General features: G+C 44.6%; 1 protein-coding gene across 27 annotated transcripts in view; it reads right to left on the bottom strand.

Moving 5' to 3' along the window:
- Positions 1-18,327, bottom strand: part of DLG2 (discs large MAGUK scaffold protein 2) — a 901,719-nt gene that overhangs the window by 198,410 nt on the left and 684,982 nt on the right. For all 27 annotated transcript variants that reach the window (XM_077926964.1, XM_028725975.2, XM_028725977.2 and 24 more), the window contains one exon: positions 17,669-17,838. In XM_077926964.1, coding sequence (XP_077783090.1) covers positions 17,669-17,838 — 170 coding nt within the window. The remainder of the gene's footprint in view (positions 1-17,668; positions 17,839-18,327) is intronic.

The following is an 18,327-nucleotide window of genomic DNA, read 5'->3' on the forward strand; positions in this document are numbered from 1 at the left end:
AGGTTCTGCAAGCTCCTCTAGTCTTGTTTTTTTTAAAAGAAATGTCCTATTCCCCACAAGCAATCACACCAGGCTCAATAAGCTCCCGCTTCATTCACAAGCAGCCAGGTTTCTTACTTGGCACCTGCGTGAAAATGTTCATTTTCTGAAAAGCGATTCCAGTGACAAGGGGAGAGGAGACGTAATAGCAGATTTTGTGGCCCGTAATTTTTATTTCATGGCTATTCTCTTTGGAAAGAAGGGATGTCATAACACACTGGCATGATTAGAGATGGCTGCAATTGGAAATATATTTTAACAGGAAAAAAACACCCCTGAACTATTTCTGGAGATCTGTGAACATTCTGTAAATTATGGCTTTCTGTAAGAGGAGGAGGGGGAGTGAAATGAGCTCCAGTTAGCAGGGTGGTTAAAATAAAGCACCATCTCATTCCCTAGGGAAGAAACAGAATTATTTTCATAATCACAGAGAGATTTCTCAAAAATAAAAGTGCACATAGTTTGCCCATTTCTATTTTCAAAGGGTTAGAGCAGTTGTGGGATGTCTTGGCACATCCAGAGAGATTTCTGACATGGTCCCAGCCCTTCTTTGGTCTCCTTCTAACATACTTGCATATAGAACAGGGATAGGCAAACTTGGCCCTCCAGATGTTTTGGGACTACAATACCCATCATCCCTGACCACGGGTCCTGTTAGCTAGGGATCATGGGAGTTGTAGTCCCAAAACTTCTGGAGGGCCGAGTTTGCCTATGCCTGATATAGAACAACCCTGTGGGCAAAGCCAAGGACACGAGTCCTTCTCGCTCACCGTACTTTTCCGTGTATAAAAGTAAAGGGACCCCTGACCATTAGGTCCAGTCGTGGTCGACTCTGGGGTTGCGGTGCTCATCTCGTTTATTAGCCGAGGGAGACGGTGTACAGCTTCCGGGTCATGTGGCCAGCATGACTAAGCTGCTTCTGGCAAACCAGAGCAGCGCACGGAAACGCCGTTTACCTTCCTGCCAGAGCGGTACCTATTTATCTGCTTGCACTTTTGACGTGCTTTCGAACTGCTAGGTTGACAGGAACAGGGACCGAGCAACGGGAGCTCACCCCGTCACGGGGATTCGAAGCGCCGACCTTCTGATTGGCAAGACCTAGGCTCTGGGGTTTAACCCACAGCGCCACCCACGTCCCCTTTCCATGTATAAGACGAGGTTTTCTCCAGATAAAATCACCTAAAAAATTGGGGCTCATCTTATACATGGAAAGGGGCCACAAATCAGGGGTCTGTGCATAGCCCTACTATTTTCCCTGCCCTTTGACAACCAAGTGGTATACGTTACTATAAAATAGAGGTGTTGTTTTTATGTGGAAAATGTTTTGGATTTCACCTTTATCAGGACACACACACACACAAATGCACACAAAAGCGCATACCAATAACAAACTTAGTTGGTCTCTAAGGTGCTACTGGAAGGAATTTTTTTTTTATTTTTTTGTTTCAACTACGGCAGACCAACATGGCTACCTACCTGTAACACACACACACACACACACACACACACACACACACACACACACAGAGTTCACCCTATAATCTTGACTGTAATTTCTTTTCACTGTTTTTAATATTATATTTTTAAACTGTAGGAACGCACCCCTGGTGAAGGGTGGGCAGGGAATCCAATCAATCAATCAATCAATCAATCAATCAATCAATCAACAATACATTTCAATGATACTAGGGTCAGAACGAACTGTGAAGGAGGGACCCTAAACATTGTGATTGGAGCCAAAACCAATTTAACAATCATAGGAAAGAAACTGTCCAAGGAAGAAATGAATACATGTCCAGGGCATGCTATCTAAACTGAAGTTGACAGGGCGGAATGATAGAGATTGTTCAGTATGAGAAGGAGCCAGCCTCTATATTTCTGCTGAGTGTCACTTATTCCTTCCAAATTGATAACCATAGGAATCAATTTCTGTCCAAAAGGAAAGGAGCATCATGACATCCTCATAAGAAGTTGGCAGGCAATATTCCGGCAAGCAAACATTTAACTGATAACGCCAAACCTGTTGACAAAGCTGCGATCTTCTGGGAGGCGACCCCCTAACCTTGAGCGTCTCTTATATGGCACATGCTTTTGAAGGAGCAAAATACCGATCACTCTTTGAGAAACAATAAATAAGTGTGGGACTTCCATGAGTTCCTTTGGAAAGCCGTGAAGCATTCTGCTGATTGGATTAGATGGGCACCTTTTCGCTCTTCCTCTATCACTGGGCCTAAATCAACTCTACACACGAAAAATCAATAGCTTCCACCACCTACTGAGTTAAAGGGCAGGAGGGCTCTTCTGTATTAAATTTTAAAAAAAAATAGTTTAGAGAAAAGGTAAGTAAGAAAGAGACATGATAGAAGTTTATATAATTATATGTGGCATGGAGAGAATAGAAAGAGAAAAGTTTTTCTTCCTTTCATAACACTAGAACTAATGGACACCTGGGACTTCCGGGGAGGAAGATAGCGGAATAGACATCTCTTGTTGACCGTTCATCAACAGAGATAATTATGTGGTGATTAATGATAGACAAGCTATAAATCTTAGTTATCACATTCGCTCTGGGAAGAGAGAGAGAGAGAGAGAGAGAGAGAGAGAGAGAGAGAATGGGGATGACTCTCTGATGCTCTGAAAACGTTGCTTTGCATGCTGGGAGATTTAGAGCAGAGGAACTTCAATCGTACCCAAACACCACATAACAGTTCGGAGGGTCAGTCTTTGGGGCATATGGTTGGCAAAACCTCCCTTTCATTGTTTACTTTTGAGACTATTATTTACTTCACTCCTTTCATTTTTTTGTGCTTTTTTATTATTTAGATTGGTTTGTTTTTTTATTGTACTGCATGATGGAAAAGGTTAAAAAAAAATTTATGAGCCTGGGGAGAACTCATGAACACCCAATGGATGTGAAGACTGGAAGGTTCAGGACAGATGAAATAATGTACTTCTTACATTAATGTAAATAATGTAATTAAACTGTGGAACTCACTCCCACATGAGGCAGCAATGGCCACCAATCTATACAGCTTGAAAAGAAGTTACCAGAATACCAGTTCAGGAGGGGAGAGTGCTCTTGTGCTCAGGACCTGCTTGCCAGTTTCCCAGCTACGCTGGGAACTTAAGTGGCTAACCCTGGTTCCCGGCAGATTTTGCTGTAGGATTGCTCCTGTAGTCCTGTCCATTAACTTCAGTGGGTCTGCTCTGAGTAAGACTAGCATTGACCACTGTCCTATGCCTGATATAGCAGGCTGGTTCTTGTGGGTTGAGCTATGAGAAATGGATTGAAGAACTACGCCAGACATAAGTAACAAAGCATGAAGTTTTAGAACTACTTAATGTCAGGAGCTTGGCCTACACTCGAGTAGGACCCTGGCAGAGACACATGCCCAACTGGCATGTTCTCTCCCTCCTGGTCTTTCGTTCGGGAGCTTCATGCCCGAACATCACAGCAACCGATGCCAACCGATCTGCAGAGTTTGTGCATCATGCGTAACAGACCTCAGCAACTCAGCATTTTGGCTAATCTACTTTATTTACATATAAACACACACGGAGCACTGCTACATGGCTCCCTCTCTCTCTAGCGTCAGACAGCAAAGAGAAAAAGAACAAAGGACAATAGTCCCACAGAACACAGTAACACAAACATCCTGTCTCCGTCACTTCCTACTCTGTGGAGTCAAAACATATACCGTCATGTGATAGACAAAAATCCCAAGACTGCAATCATGGAGAAGAAATTCTAACACATAACAACAACAACAACAACAATTTATTATTTGTACCCCGCCCATCTGGCTGGGTTTCCCCAGCCACTCTGGGTGGCTTCCACAAAGACCAAAAATACACTAAGAAGTCAGACATCAAAAACTTCCCTGAACAGGGCTGCCTTAAGATGTCTTCTGAATGTCAGGTAGTTGTTTATCTCTTTGACATCTGATGGGAGGGCGTTCCACAGGGCGGGCACCACTACCGAGAAGGCCCTCTGCCTGGTTCCCTGTAGCTTTGCTTCTCGCAATGAGGGAACCGCCATTAAGGAAACAAAACTAAATAAAGTCCTGTGGCATTTGGCTGGCCATGACAAAGGCCGAGTGCTGGCCTAGATAAAACTTTTGTCTGATTAAGGGAATTGTTATACACACAAACACTATTCTCCTACAGAATTTATTCCTCTGCATTTTTCTGCCTCTGTGCTTATACTCTCTGCACTGGAGCATTAGCAGGTAAACTCCAATGGGAAATGAAACAAAATCAAAGTGTAGGAAACTGCAATTTATTCCAGGTCACTAGACCGATGGCAGCTGTCTCTTTTCCTATTAAGTTCACGCTGCATACTCAGTCAGGGGAGTGTGGGAAGCATTTGCCCTGGAAAGATGAAGAAAAGTGAACCTATATGCCTGCATTTGAAATTTATGGTCACATAAGCCATGCAAAGCAGACGTTTAAAGACTTGAGTGAGGTGTATGATTGCATTAGATTAGATTTAAACCTGGTGGATCTTCCTTGTACTGAGGTTCAAACAGAGACAATCCAAGATTTCATCTGGGGTAGTGGTGCTCAGAATGCCAATTTCCCCGCTCCCCAAGACTAGGTCCGTTTAAAGTTAGGACTAGCCCTCTTCCACCTGGGATTTGCACTCTGTCACTCCAACAACTCAAATCTAGTTGCCAGTTTGTGTCTGGGCCCAGTTCAAGGTGCTCATTTGGTTTAAAGTGCTAAATGACTCAGACCCCAAATATCTGAAAGACCACCTCCTTCCCTTAGGACTCCCTTGGGTATTAACATTGGCAGATGGGGCCCTCTTGGTTGTTCCATTGTCCTCAGCAGCTGTGTGCGTATCTTCTGTGTGTCAGTCCCTAAGTTGTAGAACTCGCTCCTCAAAGAAGTGAAACTGGTACCTGTGTTATAGAGCTTTCAGTGAATGCTGAAGACACGCCTCTTTACCCTGTCTTTCGACAGCTGAATTGCATATTTTTTTTAAGGATATCCCCTATGTTTTTGAGATTGTAAGTTGCTTCAAACCATTTTTAATGTGTTGTAATTGTTGTAACCCACCCTGGGGCTTTAGGGTGAAGGATGGGTGATGAATTAAAAGAGTAAGAACATAAGAAAAGCAAGCTGGAACAGGCCAACGACTCATCTAGTAGAAGAAGAGTTTGGATTTGATATCCCGCTTTATCACTACCTGAAGGAGTCTCAAAGCAGCTAACATTCTCCTTTCCCTTCCTCCCCCACAACAAACACTCTGTGAGGTGAGTGAGGCTGAGAGACTTCAAAGAAATGTGACTAGCCCAAGGTCACCCAGCAGCTGCATGTGGAGGAGCGGGGAAGCGAAGCCGGTTCACCAGATTACGAGTCCACCTCTCTTAACCACTACACCACACTAGTCTAGCATCCTGTTCTCACAGCGGCCAACCAGGTGCCTGTGGGAAACCTTCAAGAAGGACGCCAGCACCAATAACCTCTCTGATGGCTTCTCACCATTGACAGCAAGAAAGCAGCCGTATCTTAGGGAATATTCCCCTTCTTCCACAAATAGTCATGCAAAGATGATGGCATTTTGCATTATATCCCACTTTTCCAACAAGGAGATCCAAGTGGCATATGTGGTTCTCCCCCTCCTCATTTTATCCTCACACCAATCCTACGAGGTAGGTTAGGCCCAAGGTCACAGAGTATGTTCTGTGGCTGAGAAGAGTTCTTAATCCTAGTTTTCCAGGTCCTAGTCCAACTCTTTAATCACTCTGCCGCACTGGAATTCCACCCACCACAAATCTCACCCAGCTACACTTTCAACATGTGCTTTACTTAAGCAGGGCCTGCCAAACTCTTGTTTTTGGCAAGGTCTGGTAGAAACCGTAGTTGTCACATTATTATTGCTAGTAGTATCCCGATTTCATCACAGGGCTTGCATATGAAACCCTCCCTATCTGAATTTCTCTCTGCATCTGCTGAGCATGCACAATTTTCAGTTTACGCCTCCTTGCCATGTGCACCGGTGCATATATGTAATATTGATGAAAAACAGTTGAGGGAATTGTGATCCTACTGCATGATGGCCCCAATATTCCCGCATAGAATTATGCATGCGATGAATAAAGTGAACAGAGAGGTTCACATTCTCTCCTTGAACTCAGGGACACCCCATGAAGTTGAATGTTGAAAGATTCAGGACTGAAGGGAGAAAGGACTTCTCAGCTAAACTCAGATGCTCCAAGTGTCCCTATCTTCCAGGGACATCCTGGATTTACAGAACCTGTCCCATCTTCTGATTGATCCCGGAATGTCTACTTTTCCTTAGGACATCCCTATTTTCATCAGAGAACTCTTGGAGGGTATGGAGTTATGCAGGGACGCGGGTGGCACTGTGGGTTAAACCACAGAGCCTAGGTAGGACTTGCCGATCAGAAGGTTGGCGGTTCGAATCCCCGCAATGGGGGCAGCTCCCGTTGCTCAGTCCCAGCTCCTGCCAACCTAGCAGTTCAAAAGCACGAAGTGCAAGTAGGTAAACAGGTACCGCTCTGGCGGGAAGGTAAACAGCGTTTCTGTGCGCTGCTCTGGTTCGCCAGAAGTGGTTTAGTCATGCTGGCCACATGACCCGGAAGCTTTATGCCGGCTCCCTCGGCCAGTAAAGCGAGATGAGTGTCGTAACCCCAGAGTCATCCACAACTGGACCTAATGGTCAGGGGTCCCTTTACCTTTTTTAATGCGCTATTTTAATCAGCGCACATGTGCACCTGTACAGATTGGAAACTTTGAAGTGAGGGGAGCAGCAAGGCGAATAGAAAACTCCAGCAAACCGTGAGCATGCCAGCATCGAAATTAATTTGAGAAAACTCTCCAAATTAAATTGGGAGGCAGGCAGAGTGTGGAGCACAGTCAACCATCGGAACAATAACAATGAAATGGAACATGGGACATCTGCTCATCCCTAACTCAGGAGGGAGATCCAACAAACGCCCCACACTCTGTGCAATGCCTTAAATAGAACAGAACACCGCAAGGCGACAATCAGGGCTCTACAGGATTGCATTAGTAACGGCATTTGAAAGTGGGCACAGTCTTTCTACATAAAATGAGACGTTTCTAATCAAACCACGCAATGCAGCTAAGCAAAGAATCAGACAATCGCCATGTTCAATTAGTCATGGGTGTCTGTTGCCAAGGGCACCCTGACAAAACAGAAAATGTGCACTTGCATTCTACAGAAAAGTGGGGGGGCGGGAGAGAGAATGATTGAAATCTGAAGAGATAGACTGACCATTTCCAAAAAAGAGAAGTCAACCACACTGATTCTTGTAGAGAACAGACTTTTTTGGGGGGTGGGGGTGTATTTTCAAACTGGGTGTGTGGGAAAAGGTCACTTTACAAAAAGAATGGGGGGAGGAAGGAAGCAATTGACGCAAGATCTGTTCTTGAAATATGTGTACTGTTTAATGAAGAGCCCAAGATGAGCTCTGAGCCTTAGGGAAAAAACCAGAAGAACATGCTGCTCTGCCTTCTGTTCAGCCAACCAACTTTGCAATGAGTTGATGAAACGAAGGTCTCCTTAGAATGCCTTCACCCACACAGCTAAAATGTGTGTTTTTCCAAAACCATGGTGATTTTCTTCCGGTTGATGATGTGGAAAGCCTGGTCTTTTCCTCCACAGCACAGAAGTCTTTGTGTCTTTTGTCCCGGGACCCTAGGAAGTTGTCTTGTACCAAGCGGAGGCGCTTTTCTCAAACCTCTTCCATGGTTTCAAACCATGGCAGTGGCAATCCCAACTATCCAACTGAATGGCTCAGTCAATACAGCATGAGACTTTGAATCTCAGGGTTGAGGGTTCAAGACCCACGTTGGGCAAAAGATTCCTGCAATGCAGGGGGTTGGACTAGATGACCCTCATGTTCCCTTCCAACTCTACAATTCTAAGATTACATGGACTTGCTGCTTCTGTGCCCCAGCAGCCGCTGTCCAGGTAAGCAGCGCTGATGCCTGTGTCTGCAGGGTTGACTCTGCCCTTTCACACATGCCCCTACTGCCATATATGCTGCCTTGAGCAGCTTGGAGGAAAGGTGGGCTAAAATAATAATTAAGTCCCTTCCTGGCCCTAGGACAAGACCTGCCAAGAAAAATAAAGAACTTATTTATGTATGCTACAACAGCAGCAAGAGTCTTGATAGCACAAGGATGGAAGAATGAGGAAATCCCAATGACAGTGGCAAGAAAAACTGATGAGTTGTGCAGAACTGGCTAAATTGACATACAAACTGCGGGACAAGGACAACTGTGACTGTGAAGAATGGAAGCTTTTTACAAATTATCTAAAAAGACAACAAAATGAACTGGACTGGGTTTGAATAAACATACATAAATTTATTGGTTGATAACATGATAGATAGATAACGTAAGGATATGTACAATTTTGTAACATGCAGAGAATAATATGTGCTGAGAAATCAGAGAGAGGAGCTGAGGGAAATCTCAGGGGGAGGGATGGTTTGAAGGGTGGGTGGGTGAAAAATGAATATGATATGTTTTGATAGTTGGTATGTTGAAATTGTTAATAATAATAATAATAATAATAATAATAATAATAATAATAATAATATCCCCCTGAAGCATTAGTTCCAGTAGTGATGTATGGAAGTATGGAAGTGAGAGCTGGACCATAAAGAAGGCTGATCGCCGAAGAATTGATGCTTTTGAATTATGGTGCTGGAGGAGACTCTTGAGAGTCCCATGGACTGCAAGAAGATCAAACTTATCCATTCTGAAGGAAATCAGCAATGAGTGCTCACTGGAAGGACAGATCCTAAAGCTGAGACTCCAATACTTTGGCCACCTCATGAGAAGAGAAGACTCCCTGGAAAAGACCCTGATGTTGGGAAAAGATGGAGGGCACAAGGAGGCGACAGAGGACGAGATGGTTGGACAGTGTTCTCGAAGCTACCAACATGAGTTTGACCAAACTGCAGGAGGTAGTGGAAGACAGGAGTGCCTGGCGTGCTCTGGTCCATGGGGTCACAAAGAATCGGACACGACTAAACGACTAAACAACAACAGAAGCATTAGTTCTGGAGAGCTGTTCCCCAATGTAACAGCAGTTGCGTGTTCAATTTGGATGTGATAAAATTTGGGAGACAAATTCGGCTCAGAAGTCTCACCCTTTCCTTATCTGTCTTTTACTTATTCTGACCTTATGCTGGAAGCAACGCACAAATCAAAATATCCGTATCAGGAGTGACTGCCCGCTCTTCTGATTACCCAGATTCCCAGCTGGCACTGGAAGGAACTAAAGCTACTCTGACGGGCATCACTCTTCCTGCCAGGCTTATCTCCTGTCAAACCATGCTCATAAGAGCAGTTTTAAGTTCTAGGCAAGGGTGCCAACTGGATGCAACGGAGCCAAGAGATAAGCACGAAGTGACATGAAGACAACATTTGTTCGCTTGCTTGTACTAAATTGGAAACCTGCAGAGCTATGGAATTCCTGGGGAAGATGTTGGGCATGCATCCCTTAGTGTTTTCAGGTCTTATTGTGATATCTTTTCCACACTGGAGCATATAGGAAAGTGACAGCTCCACTGTTGCAAAAGCTCGTTAATGATGCCTGTTGCATTCAAGGCCGTGTGCAATTGGCTCCTTAAAATTCTGCTCCCTGGTTGGTGGAAGAGAAATGCCAGGGGGACCCTTTGGAAGAATTTCTCCAGAGGGAGGGGAATTTCTCCAAGTGCGACACCCCAGAAGAGCCTTCCTGGATTAGGCCAACGCGCTGCCATTACATGCGACTATAGCCACATTCACACCATACATTTAAAGCATTATGATACCACTTTAAACAGTCGTGGCTTCTCCTAAAAAGTTCATTGGGAAGAGGAATAGATTGTGAAAAACACTCTGAGAACTGCAGCTGTGGAGAGGAATTCCTAATAACTCTCAGCACCCTTAACAAACTACAGCTCTCATAAGTCCCATAATATGCTTGCTATATGCTGCCTCCAGGATCAGAGCCAACATTTCTCTAAATACAAAACACTGGGGATAAACACTGGCGCAATGGAAGGCTATTACCTTCATGCTCTTCTCGTAGGCTTCCCAGAGGTATCTGGTTGGCCACTGTAGAAAACAGGAGGCTGGATTATTCAGGCTTTTGTTCTGATCTAGCAGGGGTCTTTATATGTACCCTTGACTCCTTAGATTCTTGAACAGGACTCCGATTACTGGCTTGCTTGGACTACGTCCCGGTCTCTGACCCCACTGGGACATGACTGAATCACGCAAACATGTTCTTCGCTTCTTTTTATCTTTGACAACTCAGATGCAATTCACTCACTCATGCCGTCCCTTGAATGTATATGCAGGGGCGTAGCGTGGGTTGTCAGCACCCGGGGCAAGGCAAGTAATTTGTGCCCCCTAACCCATGGATTTGCGCCCCCTAACCCGTGGATTTGCGCCCCCTAACCCTAACCCCCAGATGTTGTGCCCGGTGCGGCCGGCCCCCCCTGCACCCCCCACGCTACGCCACTGTGTATATGACCTTTGTCACACAGGGTGTATTGTCCATATAAGTAGAGATGTGCACACGCGGCCAAGATTTGACTTATATCTATATTAAAAAAACACTGATCCATTTCAGAGTTACTCTTTGCAATCTATGGACTTGGTTCCTTAGCTGCTCTTCATAAAGCAAGATTCTGTATTTTCCCTTCTACTTTAATGAGGAGTTTAAGCTTGCCAAATTGTAGACAAATAGGTCCAGAGATTTCTTGTGTAGGACATAAAAAGCATTCATTTTCTTCCATTATCCTTTATGAAGTGGGGTTTTAAAACCCAAATTAAACATTTGGCTGGGAGAGAGAGACATTTGCAGGCTGGCTGTCCCCTCTCCTTACTGCCAGGCTGCCCCCCCAAACCCCACACACACACACACACACACACACACACACACACACACACACACTTTCTGACAACTCCATATCACTCTGGGCAGCATTGATGCAACCCTAGGCGATCTGGGGCTGCCTCACTCTGTTCTGCCCAAATCTAAAGTTGGCCATTATGGTTTGCTTTCTGGGATTCAGTTGGAACCAGTAATTGATGCCACAAATGGGCCGTTCAGATGTTGCTAATGGGTCACTGGCAACTTTGTTGTTTTTTTTAAAAGAAGAAACTTAAGGGATTTTCTGCAGAAAGGGCAAATTTTGATTAAATTCAGCCAGGGGGATTCCGGCTGGCATTTTGATGCCAAAGTCATGTGCGGATGCTGCGCACTTGCCTGCGTGAGCAGCACTGATCCCACAACAAATGCCCATCTGGGGAAGCACCCACAGAGACAAGGCAACTTATCTCCTATTTGCAGCGGCAGAAACCAATGAGCTAAGATGAGAACCCCGAAGGTTCCCTCTCTCCAGTTCTATTTTTGGCACAAACGTGACCTTTTCCCTTGTTCTTCATGCTTCAGAAAGCAAGAGCCCTGCCTGCAGGCGAGACAACAATTGACACATGTGGCCCAGACAGTGTAAACTGACAGGGGTAGGGAGCAAGCAGAGAAGGGATGAGCTGACTAGGGCCCAGGAGCTGGAAGCCAACTGGCAGGCTGGACAGCTTCTGGGAACCGACGGGGTCCACCGTGCACTGCAAGCTCTGTGCAATCTCATTTATGAAAAAGGGCTTTGGGCAAATCCAAAACACAGAAAGCACCGCCATCAGGAGCCCTAACAAAAGGAAGGACAACTAGGAAAGGATTAGGTTGACGGGAACTTCTCCAGCGAGATTTCCCAGAGCCTTCAGGGCTTCTGCTTCTGGTATCTGCAGCCAGCTTATAAGCAGATCCTGTGTTTTACACACCATCTAATACAAAAAACGGGCTCTCTTTTGAGAAGCTTCAGAAATGGCACACTGCTCATGTCGTTGCTGTCTGCTGAATTTGATCTCCTTTTATAAATCTTCATGATGGACTTGCTTCAAGCGTCACAGCCCAGTGAGTTCTGCCTTGAGCTGTTGAGTGCCCTGCCTCTCTTTCGTTCCCTTTCCCTGCCCTCACTTCCTGTTGTATTTGGCTCCTTTTTTATCTTATATCTCATGGGCATAAGGTTGGGCACTGTGAGAAAAGGGTGGGCCTTTGGAATGACTCTTCTTAAAGGTAAAGGGACCCCTGACCATTAGGTCCAGTCGTGACCAACTCTGGGGTTGTGGCGCTCATCTCGCTTTATTAGCCAAGGGAGCCGGCGTACAGCTTCTGGGTCATGTGGCCAGCATGACTAAGCCGCTTCTGGCAAACCAGAGCAGCACACGGAAACACCGTTTACCTTCCCGCCGGAGCAGTACCTATTTATCTACTTGCACTTTGATGTGCTTTCGAACTGCTAGGTTGGCAGGAGCTGGGACCGAGCAACGGGAGCTCACTCCGTCGCGGGGATTCGAACCGCCGACCTTCTGATCAGCAAGTCCCAGGCTCTGTGGTTTAACCCACAGCGCCACCTTTACCTTTATATCTGAATTATCTCTGTTATACCCAATCACAATTCAATGTATTCCTGTTGTGTTTTGTGATTTTCCTGATATTGTAAGTGAGCCGGAACTGGTCTGTGACCGTAATAATAAAATTCATTCCAAGTTGAAACAGAAGCTGGCTGGCGTGTCGGAATCTACACTCTGTTTTTACACCTATGACTCCACCGAGCTCCTAGCCACGATTGGTCAAGCTATGGGGCGGGGCCAATTCACTTTTTCCTTTCTTCAACCAATCTCCTGATAGCAGTGATGGCCTCTAAGCTTTTCAGCCAGGCCCCTACCATTGCACACACCTGTTTGTGAGAGGACCCTTCCCAGCTGCCCTAGCCACCTGCCTGAATCTAGGAGAATGAGGGAGGTGGGAGACGCATTTATTTGACCTGCGCCGAAACCAGGGGTGACCCCCAAACCAGCTAGGGAGACAGCTTGGCATAATTTTTAGCACCTCTGCGGGTGGTGAATGCAGCTGTTGTCAAACCGGCATCTGTTCAGGGCTGCCCCAAGTTGCCCAGTGACTTAAGGGAACAACTTCATGTTGAGTTCCGGCACCTATTTTTCTTGAAAAAAAGCACTGCCAATGGAAGAACTGCACTTGAGGGCAGCAGAGGGTTCTGGGCACTCATAGCTCTTGTTACTCCCCAACTTCCAGTATCTGCCGCTGAGGCAGCATTCTCACTTTGCCTTATCATAGGGCTGGTTCTGCCTGGGAGCAACACACTCCCGCAGCATGAAGCTCCAGGGTGGGGTCCCAAGAAAACAAAACTTTTCAAAAGTTTTTATCTGCTGCAATAGGACCTCATTTTATTGATTTTGCCATTTTTAAGGGGTTTTTCCCCCCTGGGGGGAGGCATAAATATTTGGAAGCAATGACATGGGGCGGAAACTTTCTGAAATGGCAGATTTTGATTGTCACACACAGGAAGAACAAGGATATAGTTTGAGTGCCTCACATGTGTTTTATAAATGTGTCAACATGAATAGGAGTTATTAATATTGCAGTTGTTGTATAAGGGATTATTATTTTGACCAGAATGTAATTGAAATTAATAAGATTTTGGAATGCAGAAATAATGAAATCATCGAACCATCAATTCTAGCATTTGGGGGGCCACCTAAATTATATAATTTGGTATTTGAACGATTGGTATTAGTAATTGTGTTATAATTTGGTATTGTTATAATGAGGCTATGATTGGACTGTAATTGAAAACTAATAAAATTATTATTAAAAACAGCAAATTTTGCACTGCTTTATTTTTCCTCTTTAAATTTTTTTGATCCATTTTATAAGTTCATGAGCAGGATTGCTAACTGCAAATGTGACATTTGGCAAGCTTGACCGTTTCAAAGATTTTAGCTTTCTTTATTAAATGCAAGTAAAACAAACACGCAAAAGTAAACCACTCTCAAAGGCATGAGAACATTTCCCAAAGCAATGTATTTTAGAAAAGGAAACTTTTCCAGAAAAGCAACAACACATCCCTGCTTCTAAGCTGCTGGGAGCGCCAATGATTCCAATGATTCCCTATATTCTTTTCAGCGCTTGCTTAAAATACTTTTGTTCAGGCAAGCAAGCCTATCCAGACACGCTGGTGTTGATTTGCTTTAATACCTGTTTAGTTTTCTGCTGGTTTTAATTGTTTTTAATTACTTCTTTTTATAGATAATGTTTATTACTTCTTGTAAACCACTTAGAAGTTTTGTTATGATCTGGTAGTATATTATTTTTGTTAAAAATAAATAAAAGCAACTGGAGAGTGCAATACGATGGAACCTCCAATCAGTGCTTTTTTCCCTTAAAAAATGTTTAGGGGTACTCTGATTCCGTCTGAGACTCAGGAAACCCATGACAGAAAATGAGGCTGCCATTGGGGGTAACAATGGAACTGACGATTCACTGTGCTAGAGAAGAAACTAAAAATCTAATTTTTTAAAGTTTCTTCTCCCGTTAGATTCACAAAATGTTTAGGCGTATGTTTTTCCTCCCAGAAAAAAAGCACTGCCCCCAATAATGTATACATTTCTATTTTTAGACTCTCTTTCTGAGGGCAAGAGGCAGGGAACAGTTGAGGAACAAAGCAAAAACCCACACAGGATACACCTTCAAAATGTGCACTACAGAGGAACCAACAATTACTTCCCATGCCTGAGTAAGTTTAATAAATAATAATAGCAACCATACAAAATCCAGTCAGACAGGAAAGTCCCGACTGACTCTATCAAACCCTAATGGTGGGAAAGACACCAGGAAGTTTCCGAAATAATAGCTTAAAAATTATAAAGACAAGCATAGCATTTCTTTATAAAAAACCACACCATACAAATCTGAAACTATAATATTAGATGGGGAGCCTCTGACCTGCAGGCTACACAAAGCCTGTGGTGTTGGCCCACAATGGCACCACCACCCCTTTGGGCAGTGGAGACCCAACAGTGCAGAATCCCACCCCTTTTTCTTCCTCTCAGGTAGACCAGGTGAGGTGCCACTGTTGCAAGGAACTCTGTTGAGCTTTGGGATGGTCCCGAGAGTTCATGCTGCCCACAACACAGTCTTGCCTTCTGGCTTAATCGACAGCAGGGGTTACAAGCCACCATTTGAAATTTCCCACGATGCCCTTGAGTGCCCAATGGACCACCCCCCAGGGCATTGTGGGAAATGTATAAGGGTGTCTCGCAGTCTCCCAGGCTCCTAGCGTAAGGAATGATAAGAGATGGTGCCAACATCAGTGGGCCCTGATGGGGCCCTGGGACAACTTGCTTGTCATTTTAATGCAGCACCAGCAGGAAATGGATCACAGCATTTTACACTAGAGGGAGCCTTCACATAACATCAAATCCGCTTTTCAGCCAACTGCAGTGGTGAAATGGAAATCCTACGTCAACAGCAAAATTCAGGTGCTAATGCATATGTGTGTGAGCGAATCTCGTATCCAGAATGCATGAATGATCAAATCAATATTTGAAACACCAAGCAGTTACAAACAACAGCTGGTTATAAAAGCATATAATGTCTGTCTGTCTGTCCATCTCTCTCTCTCTCTCTCTCTCTCTCTCTCTCTCTCTCTCACACACACACACACACACACTTAGTAAAGCAGAATTGTTTCAGGCACCACAACTAAAAATGAAATCTTCACAAGGATCTTGACACCAGAGTGCAAGCATTTAATTTCTTTTTCCCCCTGCAAGGTAACACCAAACTAAATTATTTCCTGCTGCTTTATCAAAAGCTAAACGAATATGCTAACTTTAGTTCTTTCCACATCCATCTTCCTCAGAAACTGAGAATTGTGTCAAATACCTGCTTAAATATCCAGCCCTGCTCTAATATGGGGTTGCATCTGACACTGAACTGCTGATTCAAAACAAAACATTGCCAAGAGGCATCACAAGCTACTCGCCTTCTGCTTCATAAAGCAACGCCACCCAATGTCCTGACATCATCATGTTTTGCATTTCCCAACTCCCACTAGCCAATGGTGTGGAACAAGGAATAGGAAGTGCAGAGCACGCGGATGTCAGTCGGAACACAGAGGGAGTGAGGCTAAATACAATTTGAAGAAAACCAACCAACTCCGAATGGCAGTGATGCTTTCAAATGGGCGCAATGTGCAGGTCAGCCCATGGTGAGCTGTTGGGAATCCGGCTCCGCAGCGGCGGGTTACCAAGTAGGCACCACTTTTTAGGGATCAAAATAATATTGATTTCATAGAATCATAGAATCATAGAGTTGGAAGAGACCACAAGGGCCATCGAGTCCAACCCCCTGCCAAGCAGGAAACACCACCAGAGCACTCTTGACATATGGTTGTCAAGCCTCTGCTTAAAGACCACCAAAGAAGGAGACTCCACCACACTCCTTGGCAGCAAATTCCACTGTCGAACAGCTCTTACTGTCAGGAAGTTCTTCCTAATGTTTAGGTGGAATCTTCTTTCTCGTAGTTTGGATCCATTGCTCCGTGTCCGCTTCTCTGGAGCAGCAGAAAACAACCTTTCTCCCTCCTCTATGTGACATCCTTTTATATATTTGAACATGGCTATCACCCCTTAACCTCCTCTTCTCCAGGCTAAACATGCCCAGCTCCCTTAGCTGTTCCTCATAAGGCATCGTTTCCAGGCCTTTGACCATTTTGGTTGCCCTCCTCTGGACACGTTCCAGTTTGTCAGTGTCCTTCTTGAACTGTGGTGCCCAGAACTAGACACAGTACTCCAGGTGAGGTCTGACCAGAGCAGAATACAGTGGCACTATTACTTCCCTTGATCTAGATGCTATACTCCTATTGATTGATTTGATCTTGATCATGATTTGGTTGGTTTTATAACATCAATAATTGCTAACGTTTGTTCCGTGTAATAAAATTGGCTTGTTAGAATGGTTGGTCGGCAAACTCAAAAAGTATTAGGAGATAATTTGCAAGGAGGCCCCCCGAGATTTTGACTGCCTAGGAGCTTCCACAAGGTTTAATCCGGCACTGAGGCTGTGAGACCTACATTCATGGGAAAGGTACAACTCTGCATGTGCAGAGGGAGACATCAGTATCTAATTGTGACTTATCACGCTTCATAAACCAACATTAAACCAGAGTTTCCTGGTTCAGGTGTAATGGAAAACTGAGGTTTAGGGCTAATCCAGACTTCATTTTGAGATGAATTTCTAGGTCCAGGTCCAGACTTTAAAGCTCTATGTCTGAAAGTGTTCTTTTTTTTTTTTTTTTTGGTCCTGGTGCTTTTCTTGGTGCAACCTACATTTTACAGCTGATTTGGAGCCAATGGCAATTGGAATTTTTATTATATTTTTTGTGTGGATTGCCATTTGCTCTGATTCAGCAGTAAAATGTGGGTTTTCCCAGGGAATGTGCCAGGGCAAACAAAACAAAACAACCTTGCTCATACACTGAACTTTAAAGCACAGGCCTGTGTCTGGAAGCACAATGCAAAAGGAAGTCTGGATGAGTGAGCCCTCGGTGCAGGATAGAGATGTGATAAAGATGGAGTACTGTGCAGCCATGGTGCTCACCCACCACATCACAAACATCCCAGCGCAACCACAGTTTGATCTGGCCAAAGGACAGCTTCCTGTGTCTCCCCACCTACCCCCACTTTTCTTTCAGGATTTCCTCATTACCTTTCGGCCCTTTGAACAGTTTGATTTCGACAACAGTCTCCAGAATAGGTCTCCTCCGACGGACGTAGAGTCGCACTATGGAGCCAGCTTCCTTCAGGGCCTCGACGGCTTTGCTGTGCGAAACTTCGGAGACGTCGACTTCATTCACCCGCAAGATGCAGTCGTTGACTCTGGAGAGGAGGAGGACAATGTAACAGAGAGACTGAGCCTTCTGATGCCAAACCGAGAAAGAGATTCACTGGAATATTTTCTAGGGAATGGCGAAGGCACAGATAGACCATGATAGATACACCCTATTTGCATAAGAACAAATCCGATCTTTCTGAGGTCCCTTTGGTGTGCTCCCTTCACCCCCCTGCCAAAAAAAATCCTTTCATCCCTTTGTACTCAGCGTGTTTCTTCCCAACACTATTAAAAAGCAGGCCCTTCCGTAATGAAATTGTATTGAAAGGCACCCTGCTGCACGCTGGAGTTTTACTCCATAAGGAAATTACTTATTGAAATTAATACACCTAAGGCCACCTGGTTCTCTATTCAACACTTGATGGCTTTCATCTCAATCCAGCAATATGCCCTTTGCTCATTTAAGATGTATATTACACACACGCAGACACTGTTCATGGCTCCATTCCCTTTTTATTTTTTGGTATATAAAATAA

The sequence above is a fragment of the Podarcis muralis genome, chromosome 4 (genome assembly GCF_964188315.1).
Source record: "Podarcis muralis chromosome 4, rPodMur119.hap1.1, whole genome shotgun sequence".
Lineage (NCBI taxonomy): Eukaryota > Metazoa > Chordata > Lepidosauria > Squamata > Lacertidae > Podarcis > Podarcis muralis.